Source organism: Carassius carassius, chromosome 21 (assembly GCF_963082965.1).
Source record: "Carassius carassius chromosome 21, fCarCar2.1, whole genome shotgun sequence".
NCBI lineage: Eukaryota > Metazoa > Chordata > Actinopteri > Cypriniformes > Cyprinidae > Carassius > Carassius carassius.
The window spans coordinates 22,314,820-22,332,409 of record NC_081775.1 but is presented as its reverse complement, the minus strand read 5'-3'; the positions used below and the strand labels follow the sequence as shown (position 1 = coordinate 22,332,409).

The window sequence follows — 17,590 nt, the reverse complement described above, 5'->3', positions numbered from 1 at the left end:
CTATACAGACAAAAATAAGATTTATTATCGAAAGGTGCTGCAATGGACATTTTTTTTTAAGAACCTTTATTTTTAAGAGTGCATTTATAAACCAGTGCTTGGTTTCCCAGTCTCTCTCTCATTCTTTTCTCCATTATTGCCTCTTGCCATCTTGAGCACACTTGACTCCTGCTCTTGTCTTCTATTCTTCCCTCTCATATCTCCAGCACTCCAGTTCCCCTCCCCTTGGCTCTTAAATCTCTGTGAAAGCATAATTTCACACTCAGCTTAGCCACTTCTCCCAAATATTTCCCACCATAGTTGCTGCCAAAAAGGGGTGCGACCAAACGCCTTCTCCAGTTGCAGGCTTTGACCTCACAGGGCATTAAATGCTGGGCACGACACTGTGTGTATAGAATGTAATCATCCTGCTTGGACTTTTTCACGTTTTCTTGTCTTACAGCATTTGAATCACAGTGAACTTAATTTGGCACAGTGATCTCGCTGATGATAAGAAAAGACACTTTAATGTCGAGCGTAAAGCCATTCTTAGACAAAGTAATCTATAATTTATTTGATTAGTATTCACTACCTTTAATATGTGTTTAAATCATCATGGGTGCAGTCAGATGGTGTGGGTTTTGATGTCACATGATTAATTAAATGGAGACTGTCTGTGTGTAGACACAGGGTTTTAGTTGATTGTAGTAAAGTATATATACTTCTGTATATGGATGATCCAGCTAATGAAAAGTCAGCATTAAGGCACACCATGCTCCATTAAAGATAAAAAGACACTAAGCAACTCTGTGAAACAGTAATTGAAAAACAGCAAGCAGGGGATGGATACAGGAGAATCAGTAGTCACAACTCTAATAGAGAGTAACAAAGAGAAAGCCGCTGTTCAGATGTCATATGACATCTCAGCTGCAGAAATCATGTGGGAGAGTCTGATGAGTTTAGAAGCTGAGCCAAACATGGTGCGTGATCAGAAAAACGCTATATGCAGTGCAGCAGTGACAGCCTCATTCTGTAGAGAATGAGATGCTTTTCCCCAGAAGGTTCTGGACATTTGACAAGAGTGGCACCAACACCTGATGTGGTACCACTGAATATTACATGTTTTGTTTGCAATGCACATTTCACCGTAGCGTGACTTGGAGTAGCTTGAAATGGAGTGTGATTGAAATTTATTTTAATTAACAAAAACCGTAAAGTCTGTAAACATTGTAACAATCTAATTTTAATAGCATAATTAAATGTTCTGAGTTCTGAACTCTACTTTTATTAAATTAGACATTGGTCTGGTTGAAAGAGACATGTTTATCCTATATACTTAGAGAATAATAAGTGTTGCTGAGAATGTCAGCTAGCATGTCTGAGAAATCTGTGCCAAACTCAAATGCTTTGTACTGGATCTCAAAGCACTGTTTAGTAAACGCACCTGCTGTTAATTCTCTCTGCGCTGAGCTGATAAATGGTCCATGTGGTGTGGTTCAAATGAGTAGTGCGGTTTCGTTCCACTTATAGTGTGGTTGCCATTTAATGCTTCTCGTATGCAACAGAAATGGCAGCGGGTTATCAGTTAGGCAAACTGGAAGTGGCACCACGACTTCTAACAAAATTTAACAGGCAAAAAGTTGTGGTGTAGAGCCCTGTTGAACAAAGGGAGAAACCTACAGGGAAACACGGTGAAGAAGTTTTATTTTAATGAGAGTTCAGGTAGAAGTAGAACTAAATGACGGTAGGGCTGGGCGATATGGGCAAAAAATCATATATTTGTATTTTTTGGCCGATTTGCGATACCTAATATATATATCTCTGTATTTTCGTTTTTGTATTTAGATTAAAAAAAATCTGTATTTAATGTCCATTTATTTCACTTACCTCCCAATGTTGTCCAACAAAACAATACATATTAAAGGCTATGAAGTTAATGTAATCATGTAAGCCTTTATATTATTTGCAAAAAAGGGTTAAAATCACATCTCATTATAAAACTGTAACATTACAATATAAAAACAAACATAAGACTTTTAAAGCAGAAGTTAAATTCACTAAACTAAAAATGAAAATAAATGAGAACAAAAGCACTGATTTGTGTTAGACTATTTTATTTATAGGAAGACAGCACATCTCAAATGCATTAAACAGTGTGATTAGCCTGTGTCTCAGTCAGAGGTCAGAGGCCTTCCTATCTGAGCATATGACTGGCTGAGCTGCTTAAACTACTGCGAAACAAAACTATAAACTGTCTTATATAAAATGTCTTACCAGTTTTTAAAGGCCTTAATATAAAGATTGTCACATTAAGAAAAAAATTGATTAAGCACTTTCTCCACTGTAGCTCAGTCTGTGTCCTCGCTATATTTTTAGATGTGTTTGTATTAAACTACTGTATATCGATATAAATGGTATTGCCTCATATCGAATCGCTTATAAAGAAAAAATCTATATATTGTACAAACTTGATATACCGCCCAGCCCTAAATGATGGTTTAAAAATAAAACACTATGACAAAATTGACAGACGGTGTATCGAAATTAAGGTTCAGTAATAGACCATAACCAATTATAACCTACTGATGATTACCTGATATCATTTGTCGCATACGTGCTTTGTCGCGGTAGAATACATTAGGTGCGTTTGATTTGAAGCCCCGCTGCACAGAATGATCAGTGTATGACATCAAGTGTCGCGAGAGTGATAAGACCGCAGTCGAATCCTTATGTTGATGTCAAATACTCATCCTGTGCAGCACCGCTTCAAATCGAACGTGCCTAATGGCAGAGGGAGGCAAGATGCGTGCTTGAGTAATTAAAAATGAAATTAAACATTTCTGTCTCTGATACATTCATTTACCCATTAAACTGCATACCGTATTTTCCGGACTATAAGTCACACTTTTTTTTATAGTTTGGCTGGTCCTGCGACTTATAGTCAGGTGCGACTTATTTATCAAAATTAATTTGACATGAACCGAGAGAAATGAACCAAGAGAAAACATTACCGTCTTCAGCCGCCAGAGGGCGCTATATGCTACTAAGTGCTCCTGTAGCCTACCAAAGAAAGCATAGAGCGCCCTCTCGCGGCTGTAGACGGTAATGTTTTCTCTTGGTTCTTGGTTCTTGGTTCTATAAATAAATGCGACTAATACTCAGATGCGACTTATAGTCCGAAAATACGGTAATTTAATACCAGTACGAATATCAATATGATGTAATAGAAGAAGAATGTACACATATGAATTGCATATGAAAAATTTTTCTTAAATAATTTGTATTCTTCTTATATCTTCATATATTTATTGACAAAATTGTATAAATATCAAGTAAAATTTAAAATTGAGGATGCAGTGCATATTTGTTCATTCAATTTCTTGAGTGCTCCTGCTAAATACACCTACTGTACCTGAAAATAAAACAATGTTTTATTTGTATATTATGTCTATTTGTAATGTGTATCTTTGTTCTTATTTTTTAATAACAAAGATATAATAATGACCAAAGATTTTAATCTTTGACCACTTTGGCCTAAATATCCATTCTTTTATTTATATTTTGTTACCATGAAAGCTTTGCCTTTATAATAGGGGATTTAGTTTGGCTATACTGCTCAGTGATAAAATCGTGACTTGTGATATTAAAAAAAATAAATAAATACAATTTTGATATGTTATTTTTGCCATATCGCCCCCCCTTAGTAAAAGGTAATATTGAACTTTTGCAGAGTAAACATCATCATGTTTTTGAGGAGGTGTGCGCATGATTACACAGTATGCCAATGTGCTTAATATAGTATATTGGTTTACACTAGCGGATCTCAACTGACTTATTTGGTGGTTTAAGGTGTTGTTTCTATCTGCACCATGCCGGTTGTTTAGCCAAATAAAAATGTGAATTGACAAGATGACCACATCCACCACTTTTTTACCTCCTTTTTCTGACTTTAAAGGGTTTATTTTTCATGATGTAATGCTGTGTGTCGAGCCACTGGTATGTGTGGTATATGGTGTGATGAGCATGTCTTTTCTCTGAGTTTTATGATCAGTAAAACCAGGTTTAATCCTTAATTTCATCACGCAAAGTTCTTGAACATTTTCCACAGTGCTCAAGACTCATTTTAGTCATTTTTGAGTGTTAGGCTTCCAAGTGTTATTAACGATATGTACCCGGGCTCAACGTTAAAGAGCTTTGGGGCCTTTATGTAAAGCCCCGTCTTTAGCGTTTGGCTTCGTGCCCAGACAGAGCTTGCTTTCTCTGCACTTTTGCACATGGGGATATTTTGAGGCCCGGTCAAAGTACAGGAAGTCAGTATTAGCGCTCAATGCACTTCCTGTCTTGAGCTGTAGTACTATGTTACTAAGTGTCAGCGCTACTTTGAAATCATATGACCTGCCACCCAATGTTTTAAAGGGAAGTGTAGGCTAGGGCTCACTTCTATTTGCAGAAATGCACTTGACTTTTCGGTAAACCAGCATAATATGTATAAATCAAGTGTTTCAAGGTTTTAAGATTTAGCCTGAACAGAATCTTTGATATAAACCAGACACATTTACACATTTGAAATGAGTTTGTTGGATTGACTTTGTTTGGTTATATTACAGCCAGATGTTCATATGCATCATTGTGACATCCAGACCTGTGACGTGTGTTTAGATGCTTCCTGTATTTTGAGAGGAACAAGTGAAAGTATCTGATCATTTAGGAAATTCCATCTTGAATGCACTTAGTTTTTTTTTTCTTTACCTTTGTTGATCTTCTACTTTGTCTCTCACCTCTTTCCCCTAACAACTCCACTCTCTGTACTGTTTGTATCAAAGGGAGTGGTGTATGTACACTCTACTGCAACTTTTTCCTTTGCTTTGTGTCGTCAATTTTTTTTTGACATCCTGACAATGTGAAGCAGGTTTCACTTTTTTACTAAAGTACTAAACTAGTTAGCCTGACTGTGTGAATTAGAAATTAAGTGTTAAATGTGATCTTGGGTACTGGCCATATTTGGCTTTTTTTTCGTATCAGTATGATTAGGTCAGTGTTTAAAGCTTATAATATTAAAAACATTTTTGGGCCAGTTAAAAGATTAAACTCGTTATGCACGTTTCAAAAGCACTAAACCGTACACATTTCCTGCTGTACATTAAAATGGAGATCTGAACAAAATTTGGGAGGAGCTACTTCATGTAACCTTGTCAATCATCATGCAAAGAGATTACATCTTTGTTTATCATTACTTTCATTACATCTCCTTAACTCCAGGTTTATGTTTACCACTACTTAGTGTTGGGAATCGTTAGAAATTTTCCGGTTGCAATACCGGTTCCATTAAAATCATTAAACAACTACTAAAAAAGTAGTGGTTAGGAAAAATGCACAATACTCAATGCTCAGTACTGTTTATTACTTACTGTCAAGTTAACTTAATTTAAAGGTTGGCAATGTCATATATTACAGTATTGAAATTTTCAGGTTCCAATTCCGGTTCCATTTAAATGAACTATTATTATGTTTTTTTTACCATTTTATCTTCATTAACTGTAGTGTTGCTGGAAGGTAGTAAGTAATGTTGAGTAATTCTAGTCAATCAATCACATGTGCTTCAAAGTTGATGTTTTTTACACTATCAATAACATTTTGCTTTTCAAGCAGGAATAAGCTGGTTGGCCAAATAGTCCCTTGAGGGCTGAGACACTTGTTCATTTCCCTAAATTAATAAACTATAAACTGTTATACTTATAACCATGTATACACACTCTCCATAAAGCCCCTATTTTACAAATAATAATGCAGTCAGGAGATGGTGTGATGCAATGAGTGGTTTCCACATTTTTAAACTAATAAAATGGATGAAAATAAATATTTTCTATAACTTTGTTTATCACTCTCGAAATGACCTGTACACTAAATAATCCATCCCTCATACTTGCATAACAGTAGTAGTCTATTTATTTAGTGGTTCAAGTTGAAGTCAGTATGTATATTAATGACAATATGGGACAAATATAATGTAATTTAGTGGCGGCAGGTGCTGCACGCTGGCGATACATGTACAATCAGATAAAACGACGTGCACAGTTATCAAAGGTGCAAGTGCGCGTACAGTAGTTTTTTTTTTTTTTTTTTTTAAGAAAATTCAGTAAAAATAGTAGTATTATAAAATTTTTAAATGACTGTGTTCTATGTAAATATATTTAACATAAACTTTATTCACATGAAGGCAAATCTGAATTTTCAGCATCATTACTCCAGTCTTCAGTGTCGCATGATCCTTCAGAAGTCATTCTAATATGCTGATTTGGTGCTCAAGATATATTTTTCTTAAGATTTCTTATATTTTCTGATACTGTTGCAAACTTATTCTTTGAAAAGCTTTTATTTTAGGGATGTTCATTTTAACCATTAACTGACCGTTAAGAAGTTTGACTAATTCATACAATCAGTTAAACAGTTTAAAAAGTAATTTATTTGTTTTCAGTAATTTATCAAAAAACAAAAAAAAAAGTTTGCTGCATGGTTAAAATATGCTATGCGTATACATTTTTATGTTTTTTAGAGAAAAAAACAAGTTGCATATAATAAGTTGCATGATAATAAACCATAAACATAGCTAGGCTATTTTAGTTACCCTCACTCTGCAACAAATCTTTTCATTTAACAGTGAAAAGAACAAGAAAAATAGATGGGCCTTTCAGAAGTTATAGCAATATAAACGACAAGCCAAAACAAATTCATTTAATCATCAAGTGTTTCTGTATTCGTGATATTTGAATGCCAAATTATTTATTATGTAGTATACTTCACTCACATTACAATATCCATGTAAATCAAAATGTTTTGCATAGTGTTGTCAAAAGGACCGCAATACCATTCGGTACTGAAATTTAAAAAAACATCTATTTCCCAATTTTTTTTTCAAGATAATTGCACTGTTAAGCAGATTCTTAAACAGCGCTGATTGGTCATAGTTTCCATGTGCTCCACAGATATATGATTTTCTTTTGCCCATTTAAAAAAAAAATAATAATAATAATTTAGATTAAACAGCTAATTTCAGCAGTAAAAAAAAAATCTAGACCAAGTGATTACTTGCTGCTTTTTATTAAATGAACACATGTAGGCCTGTATGTAACTGAAGTAGTGCAAAACAAGTACAGAAAGTACATTCTTTCAACTTTTTTAGTGCATGCAATTTACAATTTAAACTATGCAACTGGGGGAAGTAACTAAACTGGGATAAGGATTTTATTTAAAAAACATTTTCAAGTTTTTTTTTTAGCTAAGAACACAAGTCTGTCAAATGTCTGCGTTTTAAAGAGAAGCTCTGTGGCACAAAACTGTTACCACTGACCCTCTCAGATGGGGAGCTAGTTGCTGAAGCACATAGCTATCTATATATAATATATTCATATATATATATATATATGAATACCAATCGCAAACAATACTGTCGAGATCTCATGACAGAACACATACCAGCTGAACGACACTTTCATTAGATCACTTATCTCCAGCTTGTTAGTGTTTTTAGATCATTGTTGGCATTGCTTCCGCAAAGTTACTTACTTTAAATAAGCAAACACCGGGCAGAAACTGTATCCTTGTAACAGCGAAGCTCTGATTTGCGGATTTAAACTCTTATTTAGCAACCGCTCTCATGAAATCTCATGAAAGGCGTGTAAAGCAGACCGCGGTTACATGTTCCTTTTTTGGACGTTCGTGTTCTTTTAGGGTATGCTTGAATTTGAAATATTTGATATTCACGATATTTTCAAATTTTACATCGTCGTCAAAATTATTCCGATATTATCGCTGATATTTGATATATCGCCCAGCCCTACTGAATGGTACCGCAGTCGGTACTTTTGACAACACTAGTTTTGTGTGACATCATGGCGGTATGGTGATGACACTTAAGTGTTTTTTTTGTCTCCATATGTTTGACTGACTGTATTTTATTTTGATAATAAGCAGACTGCATCGTCAAGGTAGCAAAGCTTAACTTTGTGTGCGCATTCGGCGCCAGCACAATCACTTGAATTTTTTTCCTACTAACAGTGGAAGCAACTACTCCTTTTCGTCATAAAGATAAAATCTTTGTGTGTAAAATAAGCCGAAATTAAAATTGAATGCCGCTTTCTGCCGAAATGAAATGAAATAACCGAAATGAACTTCCCTAATTTATTTGACATAAAATTTCTAATGCTGTATAAATTTTGGGATGTGGAAAATGCAGACAGAATTTCAGAATCCAGTCATAAAAATAGAATTTACTGTGTAACATGAAATGTCATGGAATTTGCCAAATTTTAGATTAATAAATCAAGAGTTGTTCAGTTTACTTAAATCAGATTGTGATATGGGCTAGTGTCTGTTAATATTAAGCCACAAAAGACATTTAAATATGAAATGTAAATGAGTTGCCCAGATTATTTTCTACACATACTGAAGTGTGCGTGACGCTCAGTGTTTTCAATGTCTGCCCTATCACTAAATAAGGACAAATACATTAACAACATCTCCTGAGCTGCTCTGAGAGTCACTTCATGAGTGTTTGACCATGTAATTTTAGCAAAAAATTTCATCTTCATCATCATTTCATATACACACAAACAAAGGCAGGCTAAACTTGAAGAAATTGTTAGAGTTGTTCCGATTCCGATACTAGTATTGGAAATATCTCCGATACCACAACAAATTCTGGCATCGGCATCGGCGAGTACATGAACCCATATACCGATCCGATACCATTTTCAAGACCTAGTTATGAACGCTAGCTTTGCCTAACCGCTGCACGGTTCTTCTTCACTGCTCAGAATGCATTGCAAACACAGGACGTTGTGCTGTAATGCCACAAGCAACCCCTGTGTAGAGCAGCGAAGAAGAAATGAAAACGCGTTAGCAGCACTGATCTATATATGACTGGATCGCTCATCGCGTTCTAAACTGCCAACAGACAGTGAAGCCGCTTCTATATCATAGATCAGTGGTTAGCAGTATGTCCGCTGTTTAGCAGTATTTCAGACTGGACCAACCAGACAGTAAAACGGCGACTAGGGACCAAGACGGTGCTGAAAATTTTAAAATGTGATGATACCAGCGTCTCTGTAGAACCGGTAGTAAGTTTGAGTATATTCGTTACCCGCAGCTGCGTTCAGTCGCTTCCGTGTTAGTCTAAGCGCAGGGCTCCAGACTGTAGCCGAATATATATACTAGTGTCTGTGAATATTAAACTGCAAAATACTATTTAAATATTACTCCTGCAAAGTCTACATCTCTGTAGGAGACGGGCGCAGATGCACGGGAGCTCGCTGTTTTGTGGCCTCTGCCGTGTGTCACTATATGAGGACATGAACGCATAAACCGTCACTTCATGAGAATTTAACGTTTCATTTGAGAAAACTGTCATATCATAAACACAGACACTCAAAGATCTTCATGGCGAGTAAATTGACAATATATTAAGCTACTGTTGTAGCCTACAGTAGATTTAGCTACGTCTCTATGTAGTAATAATACGTCTCTATTAATAATAATAATTATGCCTAGACGGTTGCTTGTTTTTTACTTGTTTTGTTGTAAAGAGATTATCTGATTAATATAGAATTTTTTATATTCCTAGACTTATTTGTTGCAGTTTTTTATACACTAATATTGTAAAACTAAAATACTAAAATACCTTTTTTAGTTTGAGGTGTTAGATTTTTGGCTGCATTTGAAGTTCTTTTTCGCTTAAGAAATTAAATAATATTACTGTCAAATTCATGTCAGATAATAAAAATACTGTAATAAATACAGTAGTTAACCATGTATTTGTTCATGTTTTATCAAGGGATAAGTCTGGAGCACACCATAAAATAATTCTAGAAATTTACACAGGGCTAGTAGTATATACAGCTGTATATACAGATACACACCCAGGTATCGGATCAGTACTCGGTATCGGCCGATACCCTGAGCCCAGGTATCGGAATCGGTATCGGGAAGAGAAAAAGGGTATCGGAACATCTCTAGAAATTGTGACAGAAATATATTACTTTTGTACAGTACTTTAATTAAATGAAAACTTTAATTCAATGATTAAATTTAAGTCCAGAAAAATAGAATTGGATGGAAAATAGAAAAAAATTATAATTAAAAAAATAAATAAATAAAGGAATTTTCGAAAAAAAAATTAAAGTCAGTGTTCTAAATTTCTAGACCTAGATCAATGTATTGCTCGGTCTCAAAGCATTTATTTCTTTTTTTAAAAATCTTAGTGACCCCAAACGTTTGAACAGTAGGGTATATAATAAATTAACCTGAATTAACTTGTACATAAATTAACCCAAAATATTAATTTGAGTTGAAATAATATTAATAGGTGACAAGAAAAACTGTGTTATGATACAAAACACTGGCACAAAACACTATATAATGAAATTGTATTAATTTTGATTTTGTACTTTTATTGGTTCTTTGCACAGCACTTGATGTCATCTTAACTGAGCCAGTCCTGATCTGATGTATTCATGTTTTTTCACAGCTCTGCAGTGTGTGGACCCTGTGAAGCCCTGTGTCAACAATGCTACCTGTGTGACTTTCAACAATGGAACAGGCTATTGCAGGTAAGACAGGACGACTCTCACATTTAAACTCCACTGTCTGAGGCTCATTGAGAAGCAGAACAAACAGCGGCGAGACTGTTTTGCACAAAGCTGCGTTGCCTAACTTAATTTTTTCACAGAAATAATAAAATTAGGTCACCCTAAGTATTCAATATTGCCAGATCCGCTCTCCTGACAGAGTTGGAGTCCTCCCACGGTACACTGAGAAGTGTGGGTCTTAATGATTGCCTTTTTATGTGTACATGTGCTTGTTTTTGTGGTGCATTTAAAACTGTCTGTGAGTGTAGGAAAAACTATGCAAAGTGGATTCAAAGAAGTCGAGTAACAGTTGGAGTGGAAAAACTTTAAAATGCATCCAATTCTTGTGGTTGCAGGGTTTAAAAAAAAAACACACACACACACACACACACACACACACAAACACATACACACACACACACACACACACACAAGTTTCCTTCACTGTTAAATGCTGGTTCCTTTGCTGTTGTTCTTTGAACGTTGCTTGTGGCAGCTTGTAATTGTGCTTTTTATGCCGTATGATTGAGGGTTACATTTATTGCTTTGCCCAAAATAAACACTTGCTAACAAACCTATCATGTTACATTTCTATGGGCTGTGAAACACAGACGGACTGTTTTCCCATCATTGAATGAATCCTCTTCATACAGTCCATAGCCATGGAAACATATTTCACAAATTCCGCATGTCTTACCTTGACAATATTTTGCACTTTGGGTTTGGGTTACAGTAAATACGTTCCTACTGCTGCATCTCCAGTCTTAACAACATGCAAATAAAGAAATTGAAACCACATCTGATGGTAAAGCTCGGTCTTGCGGTAAATCAGGACAGGAATGCACAGAAAGCTTACCTCAGTGCCACATTGAAGACACAACTTTCAAAAATGATTTGAGACATAAGTTCAGTTCATACTAGGAATTTTTTGGCTTCTATGGAATGAAGTCATGTTTCCCAGAGTCAGTAATTTTGCAACCAAAAGTTGCGACCTTGTGAATTTTCACAACAATTATTGCCAGGAAAGCGGATGAGTCATGCCTTTAGCACAGGTTCAGATTGGGTAAGATAGACATAATAAAACCACAGACTTATCACACTCGTTGTTCAAATAAATAATCCTCCACATCTACTTAAGACAGACTTTTGTGTGTCTGCTTTAGTGTTTTTGGAGAGGTAACAATGCTTGGTGTGTTTGGAGAAAAGCCCTTTTATTGATCTTAAATCTTTATGGAGGTTTCAGTTGTGTATTTATGGAGTTTTATTCAAGTTTTATTAACTTTTATATAGTTACTTTGAATATTATTCAGTTATTTTATTATTCAACTTTGTATTGATTTTGTGAAATTAATTGTGATATCATAGCCCAGAAATCATCATTTACAAAGGTTATTTGCCTTTTTACTGTAGAATTTTGATTATATCTTGGGAAGTCGGAAAACAGTTTTTGCTTCATCACTGTATTGTTTATTTATATTATTTTGTTTGTTAATTTGATTCTTGAATCAGTTTTATTTTAGTATTATGTATACTGTTATATTATATAATATACATTTTTTAAAATGTATTTTCAGTTTTCAGTTTGTTTTTAGTTTGTTTTAATATATTTTTTTTATGTGCTTTTGTTATTTTATTTTCATTTTGTTTAAGTTAAGCTTTTTATGTTTTCAGGGTTTTTTTTTGTTTGTTAAATTTGTTTCATAAATATAAACCCATAAAACATTGAAACATTAAAAACTAATATTAACCTTATTGTGATGTGTTAACAACAATCTCAAAATTATGATACATTTTTCATATTGTACATTAAAATGTTTATAGGTTTTAAAATGATTGGAGGTTTTAAATTGTCTTTTATTCTTAAATTTTGACAAAATAAATTCAGTATGGGCTATTTTTTTTATTAGCAGCCATAACATGACCATAATTATCAGCATGTTGGGGATTTTGATTGCGCTCCTAAACTCTAGAGGAGATACTGTTATACAGAGTCTGTTTGTCAGTAGTATTTGTTGAGATTTAGGAGATGACAACAATAGCATTAATTCTCCATTTAATGTCTTTACTGTAAAACAGTTCTTACTCATGATGTAAAGGTGAAAGGTGTTTGTGAAAGAGATAAGATGAAACAAGAAGCCTGTGTAGTATCATTTGCGTTATCGTGATTTGTTACGCTAGAAAATTCCACCAAGTTTTTATGTTCTGCCAGGGAACTTTCTGGTGTGAAAACCAGAATGTGACCTTCCCATGCTGACAGGAATCAGGCACACCGGTCGCCACCGGATCCGACAGCTTTAGACTCTCTACAGCTCAAATTCTTGAATGCTATGAAAGTTCATCTCGGCTTGACTTTACTCGAGAATGCAGGCTTTCAGTGACTTGAAATGGCTGCCTGGGTGTGCGTGCAATCTCAAAATGGAACAGGCTGACACAAGGTACTCTCAGGAGTTACTAATACATTCTGTGTAGGTGAGGTGACACCCGAGAACCAAAGTCAACAAGGTTTTTTTTCCCTCTGCCACTGAGAGCTCGGTACAGGAAGAGCAGTGTGACAGAGGTTGGCAGAGCAGGGTGTGTGTGTGTGTGTGTGCGAGTGGTCAGACCGGTGCGTCTACAAGCCTCCAGCCAGGGTGTGAGAACCAAGCTGTGTGTCACCTGTGTGTCTGTCATTTTATTGTATGTTTTGTGTGCGCATGCGCACATATGTCTGGTTTCATATGTGCCTGTGTGTGCGTCATTGCACTTGAAAGCCTGTGTATGGTGTAGGAGAGAGACACGTGAGGAAGCCTGCAGGATTTCCACTGCAGTGTCAGTTTCAGAGCACACTACCTGTAGAACAAAGAAAAGAAGTGGTTCACCAAAACCTGACTTCATGGTGAAGTAATGATGCAGATCAGTGGGTTTATGTAGAGTTCTTCAGCTACTGTGATTTATTTTTTTATTTTTTTTTACTGACAGTCAGTTTGTTTTTAAATTTGTCCTCTTTAACAATAAAATAGTTGCCTACAACAGTTTTTGTCAAAGTCAATTAAATATTTAATACTTTTATTCCGCAAAAATGTATTGAATTGATTGTGTGACACTGAAGGCTGGAGTAAGTCAGTTCCAACACAGGAATAAATTTGAAAATTCAATTTTATGTAACAGAATTTAACAGTATTACTGTTTTTTTGTATTTAATATGAAATAAATATAGCCTTGGTGAACATAATATACTTTATTAACCTCTTTTTTATTTTTTTTTTGAGCGGTAGTGCATTTTTGCACACCACTACCTAAAAAAAAAAGCAGTACAATTCCAGGCCTGACACAAGTCAATGACTTTGCAACTTGCAAATGGATCTGTGCTTATCTGAGCCAGAGTGAGTGAGTTTGCAGTAAGAGAATTGCTGGGTGTGTGTGTGTGTGTGTTTTGAGAGCAGAAGTGAGACTGCCTTGAATACCTGAGCCCAGAATCTTATTTTCCCTCTTTCACATCAAACAAGATCTCTTTGTCTTGGCCTGCGTGAGGGGTGCAAACTTATTAATTTTTTACCCCTCACTTCCTCCCCCCCTCCCTTCAGACATTCCTCCCCCTCTCGGTCGGAAGGGAGAGTGGAGTCAGCTTGGCGTTTGTTTGATCTGACAGGTAGTATGTGCCTACGGGGAGAGGATAGCAGTACGGAGATGTCTTTTAGCGCTCAAGAGGGTGAAATCGGAGATGGGTCTGCCTGCCGGTGAGAGATAGAGGAGGTAGAGAGAGAAATTACCCTGTCAATACCTCTCTCTGTCAATCATCTCTCTCTCTTTGTTCCTTTACGATATTTTTTGGCTTCTTTTTCACTGTTACTTCATCTCTCTCTTTTTTTTTAAATCTTTGAGCTATATCATCCCTTCTGTTGCTGTATTATTCAGATTTTTTATTTTACCCTCCTTTCATCCCTGTCCTTCTTTCACCTTTCTCTTTGTGTGCCTACAGGCTGGGCTGATTTGTTTCAAAGTCACATTAAAAGTGTGATGGCAGGAAGAGCGTCTGCCAACCAGAAACTCTAGTCATAAAGAAAGTGAAGGTGCACGTACCCATGTACCCAATTCTGTATAGCACTCAAGCTAAAGTCAACAACTCAGCTGTGTGTGAAGAGTGGCAAGCAGAGGCCGTGATTTACTCAAACACCCCCGCACACACGTTTAGCTAGCTAACCTAAGTGCAGTTTAGATACATTTAGCTAAACCCATTTATTACATTAACTAAAAAGGTGCATTTTTCAATTTAACAAACGGTTTTTGATATAAATTTTTTTCTTAATTTAATCTAATTTTACCGATGTTTATTTCAAATAATTAAATACATTTGCATTTAAAGTTAAAAAAAAAAAAAAAAAACATTTATGAATCCTTTTTATGAATCTTTGAGGGCATCTTATAAGGGAGGTTTTATGTGACGTCTGGGAACAATTTTGTCCCCTAAGTGGTGGAGTAAACTTAAACACATGAACATGTAGTTTACAATTATATTTATTCGTTTGGCAGTCATTTTGATCCAAAGCAACTTTGCAGCATTACTTGTTTACCACTTACTACAGAAGCAGTTAAACAGTTTGTATGCCGTTTATACTCTCTGCCTAATCTCAAATATCCAAAGGAACTCGGTTGTATAAAAGAAATTAAGTTCATCACACAGTTAACCTGCTGTCTGTTTCTTTCTCCTTCCTTTTTTTTAGTCCTACAAAGATAGTGTTTATTAAGTGTAGTTTGATTTCCTGTAGTCTGAGGCCTCACTATCTGCGTAAATGTGAATGTGGGTACATGTTTGAACCACACTTCGGTATGAAACACTTTATCATGAGAGAAAGTTTCTCATGCTTCAACAACTGCTTCAGGCCAGAAGGGGCCGTCCCACGTCAAGCTGAACATGAGTCTATTAAAAACATTTTCACAAATGTTTCCTATCGCTGGAGGCCTCGCATAATAGTGGGAAATGTGGCAACCAGGGCCTAAACCCACGACACACCGTGCTGACAAGTAGAGCTGAGTGACAGGAAGATGACATGATTATGAGAACAATGATACACACAAACACACATATACACACACAACTTGGGGTGTTAGAATTGCTGAGGTTTTAGGTTACCTAGCATACAGGTTTGGCTGTGATTTCTCTGTCCTCAACAGTCATACTGGGGTGATAGGAGATCTATAATGATTAAGAATTTGGGTTCCTGACACAAAGGTTGTGAGTTCAATCCGTAGCAGAGACTTACTAGCATTATGTCCTTGAGAATGGTACTAAACCCTGCGTTGCTCCAGGGGAACCGGCCCTACAATTACAACACCACAAGGCTCTTGGAATGAGAGCCCTCTGGTAAATGGCACGCAATTAACTTACTAATTATTCTAAGAGTTAGCATTCCATTGCATGAGATTCCTGAAAAGTATCGCTTAGGAGTTTTCCATTTGTGGATACCTGGTGTTTGCTGATATCAGAATACAAAACAAATGTTGACATTCTCTCTCACCGAACAAACCAATAAATAAGATTAAGATAAAGTAAACAAACAAAGTATAATCAGCATGATAAACGTTTCCATCTGTTAAGCTAATTATGGTTAGTCAGCTCTTTTTGATAAAGCTATCATTGTGTACATGGGTGTGTTGTTGACCCCATGACCTTTAGGGGATATATAAAGACCACCTTTCCTGCCATCTAGAACAAAGACCCCTGGGTAATTGCAGATAATTATCTTTATTTGGGGGAAACCGGTGTGAAACATTTTTCTGTTACATCAGTAACGTGTTTGATCATGCTAATTTCACAAACTTTTTTTTTTTTGCAATTTTTTTTTTTTTTTTACTGTATTTAGTTTTCTTTTAAAGGTTAGTTGTTGTTTTTTAAAATATTGCAACAATTTAGTTATTTAAATAATAATTTACATTTTTGTATCAAATTATTTATATATTCTGTTTAAATTGGCCAACTTAATTTGTGTTCTTTGCACATTGCAGCTAAGGATTTGTTCAGCCAAGTTTTGTTAAGTCTAGATTTGTTCAGTGTGTGTTTTGGTACTCAGACTTTACACTAGCACAATGAAGCTTTTCATCAAAGCACATACGAAAATGGTACAGTAACTGAGTGAAGTGAAAAGAAAGAGACCATAGAAGAGAGCAGGAAAAAAAAGAGCGAGGGAGGAAGTGTATATTAAGGAGGAGTATATAAAGAGCAGAGAACCCTCCCTTCAGTGAGACATGCTGTTTTCAGATCAGATTTATAGCACATATGCACTCATAGTCACGCTCAGTCTCACCACAGCACTTCTGTCTACTCCACCCTGCCCTCCTTCTGTCCTCCTCTTTTCTTGTCAAAAAAGGGAGAAAGAGAAACAAAACTTCATACTTGATACTTCTTTCTTTCTTTCTTTCTTTTTCTAGTCCCTCTCTATGGTTCAGCCCTCCCTGTCTGTGTTACTCTTTTCATTTTGCGCCCATCCCCCTCCCCCTGCCTCCACTCTTTTTCCCTCTGTTTTTCCTGCGGTCATTGGGCTTTTTAGTGAAATTTAGAGAAAGCCAAGGATGTAGAGGAGGGCCGCCTGCTTCTATAAATACGGCTTGGGCTCTTTTCCTCAAGAAGGAATAGAGCAATAATGGAAAGTATCATTTTTAGTTACCTTTTGCGTGCGATGAAAAAAAAAATCACAATTTCGCCCACTCTTGGTGAAGCCCACCCGACCTTGGGCTGGTTCAGATTAGACAATCTCAGTACCTTGGGGGTGGGGGACAAACTCTAAGGTGATGTTTTTTGCACAAGGAAGTGAGTGGGTTGAATTCAAAATCTTGATAAGGTGCCTTTATATGAAAAAATATGAACTAGAGAGAGTTTTTCCCCCACCCATTCACCCCAGGCCCCGTGGATGGGACATGAAGAGGTCAGTGAGCCAGAGAGAGAGGGGCGCTAATATGAACCATCTGTAGAAATCTGACACCTCAGGAGAAAGAGCGAGAACGAAGGGGAGACG

At 36.0% G+C, this 17,590-nt stretch overlaps 1 protein-coding gene across 1 annotated transcript in view; it reads left to right on the top strand.

Moving 5' to 3' along the window:
* Positions 1-17,590, top strand: part of LOC132097861 (neurogenic locus notch homolog protein 2-like) — a 63,970-nt gene that overhangs the window by 9,842 nt on the left and 36,538 nt on the right. The window contains exon 2 of the mRNA XM_059503830.1: positions 10,502-10,583. Within this exon, the coding sequence (XP_059359813.1) occupies positions 10,502-10,583 (82 nt within the window). The remainder of the gene's footprint in view (positions 1-10,501; positions 10,584-17,590) is intronic.